This window comes from Corylus avellana, chromosome ca11 (assembly GCF_901000735.1).
Source record: "Corylus avellana chromosome ca11, CavTom2PMs-1.0".
Lineage (NCBI taxonomy): Eukaryota > Viridiplantae > Streptophyta > Magnoliopsida > Fagales > Betulaceae > Corylus > Corylus avellana.
The window spans coordinates 20,334,276-20,340,411 of NC_081551.1; the positions used below are offsets into that span (position 1 = coordinate 20,334,276).

The window sequence follows — 6,136 nt, forward strand, 5'->3', positions numbered from 1 at the left end:
GTTTGTGTCGGATTCGCGAGTCATGAGTTAAATTGTCAATCCTAAATTAAGTTAAACTTTAAATTTATTTTAAAAATTAAAAAATACATAAATTGTATAAAGGTATTAATCCGTAAACCCGTTTATGTCTAACTCGAACATGTCACGTTTATTTAACAAATAAGCTGTTTATGATCCGAACTCGTTTAATCTAACTCTAACTCTCAAATTACGTGCCTCGTTCGCGAATTGCAGATTAAATTGTACCTTTTTTTTTTTTGGTCGGATCTTCTTCTAGTAGGAAGGATTCTCTTTAAACGACATAACATTTTGGTTTAAAAGAGGCAAACGATTTGATTTCGTTAGCGTGTAATGAAGGAAAAGATGACTTAAAAATGACGATCGTTTAAAAATAAATAAATAAATAAATAATGGCAGTCGTTTATGTAAAGTTTCTGAATGAAACTCAACGGTAGGATATTCCAAGTCGTTTATCGAAAATGGAGCTGAGGAGCTGAGAGAGCAGCCTATAATAAAGAAGTCATTGGCCAAGAACCAAAAATCCCAAATCTCTCTCTCTCTCTCTCTCTCTGTTGGTTTGTTATGTGAAAAAGAAAACCAGAAATTCTCCGAACTGAGTTCATTGGATTTCCAGCAATGGCCTCCGGCCAATCCCTCGTCCCAACCATCCTCTTCCTCCTCTGCCTTGTCTCCACCGCTGTTTCCCATTCGATAATCCAATTGGTCTCCGGCGACCGCAAAATCCGGATAGACGACGATATCTACTGCGAGAGTTGGAGGTTCTCCGTTGAGACCAACGACGCCGGGTACTGGTCCACCATTCCGGCGAGGTGCGAGCGCTTCGTGCAGGACTACATGACCGGCGAGCGGTACCCGTCTGACTCGGAGATCGTGGGCGAGGACTCCCTCGCCTTCGCGAAGACGGTGGAGATCGCTGGAGACGGGAGGGACGTGTGGGTGTTCGACATCGATGAGACTCTGCTCTCGAACCTGCCGTACTACGAGGCCCACGGGTTCGGGTAAGCCCTTAATGGTTTGTAGCCGTTGGATTCGTTGAATGGTTTAGATTCATTTTCTTTTGATAGATGATTGGACCATGGATTCGGGAATTATTCAAGTTAGTTAGGTAATATTTCACTCCTTCGTCGCATACTCGCATAAGGGTCGCCGCTCGGTCTCTATGCGCACGTGGATGTTAGGTTATTGGTTGTTGGGATGTCCAATGGAAGTTTGACACGTTGAACTGCTTGATTATTGCACGTGTTTTATGTTTTACCGACTGAACTTGTGATGGTAAATATTGAAATGGTAAAATAATCTATTGCAAAAAATCTTTATGAACTATTCTAGAAAATCTTTTTTATTTTATTTTTATTTTAATCTTAATATGTAATTGGTTGAAAGAAATTAACGGAATTCAGCCTATTAAATTGACATATATTTTAAAATATGTGATTTGCACGTGCGCGTGCATTAAGAACAAATGTTAATTTAATTATCTGAATCATAGGAAATTATTTGGACCATTTCTCTTGTGCTTCTCCTTGATCAGAAATTGTTTGTTTTATTTTTTATCATTTTTGTTTGTTAAGGTTTGAGAGTCTAATTTTTTAGACTAGTGTCGGGTGGTATTAATTTGAATTGTCACGTGAATTTGTAAATAACGTGCAGTAAAAGTTGTTTGTAGCTTGCATCATTGATTGACTTGTACATATAATCATGTCATGTTGGCTGATTTTTTGTTAACCCTATCTTGTTTTGTACATATATAGAGCAGAGACCTTTGAGGAGACATCTTTCAACTCTTGGGTGGATTTGGCAGAGGCCCCAGCTTTAGCACCAAGTTTGAGTTTGTACAAAGAGCTCCAACAGCTGGGGTTTAAGATATTTCTGTTGACTGGACGGGATGAAAAACAAAGAAATGTGACAGAGAAGAATCTTTTATATGCTGGGTTCACCAAATGGGAAAGCCTTATCTTGAGGTATTTATAGAATTTAAACAATGGCCATAGAGATATTATATATAATTGTGTTATTGATGACAAAATTAATGATATGTTGGTAAATAAAACAGGGGGCCTTCAGATGAGGGGAAACCGGCAATCGTGTATAAATCTGAAAAGAGATCGGAGTTGGAGGATGAAGGTTATAGGATACACGGGAGCTCCGGTGACCAGTGGAGTGACTTGTTGGGCTTTGCCGTGGCTAGACGGTCCTTTAAACTTCCAAATCCCATGTATTATATCTCTTAATAAACATCAAAACAATAATGTTGTTGTTGTAATGCCGATATTTTCTTGCCATGTTTATTTTAAGGATTTCCATGGATTCAGATGTCTGCTTGCGTTGTTGAACATCGAGTGGATTCAGATGTGCATGTGTGCTCATGTTGTTACACCTAGGTAGAGGCCACAATTCCTGTTCAAGTGTTGAGATTGGATTATATTGAGATGTGAATATATAAGATTATGTGGGTCTAACTCTAATTTGAATCATTTAGTTAAAGGCGCTAGATCCCTCAACTTTAACCCTCTAATTTTGAATTGAATTCACGTTAGATTTGTGAATCATGTAAAAAATTATCAGCTCTTATGTTGCGTGTCGAGTTTAAGTCGTGTTGAGTAGAACTAAATATCGGTTAAGTTGATAACGATAAGGGTATTTTTGCCCACCAAACCACCACAATCATTTAAGCCGGTTAATTAACGGAGTTCATATCGACGGCAACAATTTTTAACTATTTCAGTCAAGTATGTCGGTTAGTGGGTTTTTTATATTGAGCCAAGACATTTTATGGGCCAAAATGAGTTATTTTTTAGCCTAAATGATTTTTTTTTTTTTTTTGGGGTTAAACAAGTGTTTATTGGACATATTTTTTCATTGGATTTGACAGTAGATTAGCACCACATTTCAAATGAAACTATGTCATTTTGATTTCAAATAATAATAATTAAAAAAAAAAAAAAAAAAAAAACCAATTCGGTTGAATCGGAAACACGGTTCAGTTTAATCAGTTTGGTTAACCGCCTATAAAAATATTTCTACCACCTACTCAACTGAAGTTGAAACAATGGTTTTATTCCGCATACTAGCTATTGAAAGTCGATTGTCGATAGGTGATGGTTCGACCACGGTCAATAGGTGGTTGATGGTTAATCTGCCCACCCTATATGCATGACTCATGAATATAAGATTAAATAGGTCAACTCAAATCTGACACATTTAATTAAACGGGTCAAACCCTGCAATCCTAACTAGCTAATATTACATTAAATTTATGTTAGGTTCACGAGATGTATCAAAATTTGTTAGCCCTCTTTGATGTAAATCGAGCATTTTGAGTCTTGACCTTTTGATTTCAATATTATAACTTGATAGCGCAGCCAGTGTAAGTTTGGACTACATAAGGCAGGCCCAATTCCATCCAAATTTCATTTTATATGATTGAGTTAACCCTTAGAAGTTCAGGCCCAAAAGGGAAACTAAAAGAAACCTAAGTAGTAGGAAAAGAGTTCTGTGGGAGCCTTGAAAGAGTAATGTGAGCTTCTTATTTGTCTTCTAGAAACAGTTAAATATCTGGTCTCACTGTGATAATGGATAGCAAATATTTAGTTTATATTTGTTAATGTGTTTTTGAAGCTTTTTTTTTTTTTTTATTTGAAAAATGTTCTTTTATTTTTAAAAGTATTTTGTGTTTAAGTTGTTTATAAATATTTTTGTTTTGAAATGATAAAAAACAAAACAAAACAAAACAAAAATTCCAACAACCGAAAGTTTTCGTCTGAATTAAGTTGTCCTAAATCTATTAAACTATATATATATATATATATATATATATATATATATATACATGTGATTCTCATTGAAAATTAAAAATTACATATATAAAAATGCAGGTCAATTTAATAGAGTTTTTGTAAAAGAAATTTATTTCCAACTTTTGGTTTGCTTTCCCAGGCTTATTATGGGGGACAGGGGATGTGACAAGGCGTGGGTTTTAGAACTTTTCATGGAGAAGATAACCGGATATTCTTGCACAAGAGATCACAAAACGACACAGAAATATCACGTGAATATCTTGTTTTATTAAAAACAAATTAAATTAAATTTGAAGTATTCCAAGCTCATCACAAAAAATTGGGTAGAAGCTCGAAATCTCTGATTGCTAGTATTGAAAAATTAGACAACCATCACCAACCCACTATCTCTTCTCTCATGGAGATGAGAATTAAGCTAGCTTGGTTTAGTGTTTGGAGATGCAACAAATGACCCACAAACAAGAGGCTTAATTTGCAGCAGCAGGGATTCTTAGACAATTCAACCCACCTCCTGGAATCATGCATAGAGCATTCTGGCTGAGGTCTCAGTGAAAAGTCAGAGCCCATGTTTGTAATTTCTCATAGCCCATGTTTGTAATTTCTCATATTTTTCATGAACTCAATGTCTTGTAATTAGTGTGTCTACTTTAAACTACTGTGAGCATTTGTCTTCATTTGTTTGTCTTTTTTGTTTGGATGAATGAGTAAATTGTTTCATTTAGGTTAATTATACAACCAGAAACTCAAGGAAAACAAGTATTTCCTGAACATTGAAATATACAACAAAGTATCCAAGCTATACAAGACAATCAAGAAAGAAAAGCATATTCACCAACCAATCAATGCAGCAAAAGAAAACATTATCTGGAAGGCCCCAGCTCCTAAATAAATCTTCATTAATCTTGTTACTCTTAAAAAGGAAAGAAACAAAAAAAAAAAAAAAAAGAGAGAGTTGTTCGAGCTAGTCTCCAAGGGTGGTGCACGCCAGCAGCCACTTTTTAATTTTTTTTTTTTTTTCATATATAACAAGCAGCATTCACACCTAAAGAATAGCCTATATTTATTATTATTTTTTTTAGAAGTATTTTGTGAAACAAATTATGGTTTACTTTGAAAATCGTGTTGACTTTGGGAGCCACCCTTAAAAATGAGAGCTCATTCTATCTTGGATGGGCTATAAAAGTGAGATTTTACAGCTTTCAATGAGAAGTTAACACATTATTTAAAAATATTATATACAATAGTGGAATATTTTCAATACCGTTGTCCCAAAAAATGTGAGTTTTTTGCCCACCACTAAATGAATGACAAATCAGCTTGGAGTAAAAAACTAAAATGAGAACAAAACACGTGATTATTTTTCCACACAACCCTTTTAGCCCCCTTGCCTCCGCTGCCGCCAACTGCCCTCTCTCTCTCTCTCTCTCTCTCTCTCCATCAACCTTGTGGGGGTGGTACAGGCCACCCCATGGGTTGGGGATGGCTGACTGGGGCCACCCCCAAATCTTGCTAGGGGTGGCCACACACCACGCCGATAGGGCCGATGGAGAGAGAGATGAAGGCAGTGGAGTTTGGCATGGGCGGATCCGAGCGGCGAAGGCAGCCAGTGGCTCAAATGTAGGAAGATTAATTTTATGTTTTGCAAACATATATGTTTCTTACATTTTTCTTTGATTGCTAATATGTAAAATTGTGAGTGGTAGGCAAAAAATCCTTATTTTTTGCCCTAACTGTATAGAAGCACCTCTCATACAATATGCATGCAAGCACCAAATCTTATGAAAAAAAAAAAAAAAAAAAAAAAAAAGCCAGTAGGTCTCTTGAAAGGGAAAGTGTCTCTTTTGTTGTCCATAAGTTTTTCTTTTGCTTATAAGATATGATGTTTTCATGCACAGATGTTGCGGCGAATAAATCGGTTATTATTAATTATTTCATATATAAATATAAATTCAGCAAATATAAAAAATACAAATTCAACAAATATTAAAAAATATAAATATATATGAACGGTAGGCATCCGCATATTCTAAAATGAGATATACTATAATGTAATAAAAATATTATTTTTTACTCATAAATTTCTTACCATCTAAAATTTTATGGGCAAAAAATAATAGTGTTATTGTACAATAACATAAGTTTTATAAAATCGGTACGAGTATCGGCGTATGCAGTCCATGCCGATAATGAATAAGTACGGATATCTTATTTGTCACCATTTTATTGGATGTTTATCGGATGTCATATGATATGATATGATTTTACACGTGACAAAAGGTGTTTTCTATGACTATAAGTACTAGAGCCAAGAACCAAGA

At 35.3% G+C, this 6,136-nt stretch overlaps 1 protein-coding gene across 1 annotated transcript; it reads left to right on the forward strand.

Moving 5' to 3' along the window:
• Window positions 1–525: 525 nt before the first annotated feature.
• On the forward strand, window positions 526–2,338 carry LOC132166580 (acid phosphatase 1-like). The gene is made up of 3 exons (XM_059577425.1): window positions 526–1,019; window positions 1,773–1,982; window positions 2,075–2,338. Exons 1-3 carry the CDS (start codon window positions 637–639, stop codon window positions 2,250–2,252), a joined length of 771 nt encoding a protein of 256 aa, XP_059433408.1. The 5' UTR covers window positions 526–636; the 3' UTR covers window positions 2,253–2,338.
• Window positions 2,339–6,136: the final 3,798 nt, after the last annotated feature.

Excerpts from the sequence above, each read along its gene's own strand:
- LOC132166580 (XM_059577425.1), top strand. The coding sequence starts at position 637 with ATGGCCTCCGGCCAATCCCTCGTCCCAACCATCCTCTTCCTCCTCTGC. Across the intron at positions 1,020-1,772 it reads TACGAGGCCCACGGGTTCGG|AGCAGAGACCTTTGAGGAGA; the intron begins GTAAGCCCTTAA and ends GTACATATATAG. Across the intron at positions 1,983-2,074 it reads TGGGAAAGCCTTATCTTGAG|GGGGCCTTCAGATGAGGGGA; the intron begins GTATTTATAGAA and ends TAAATAAAACAG.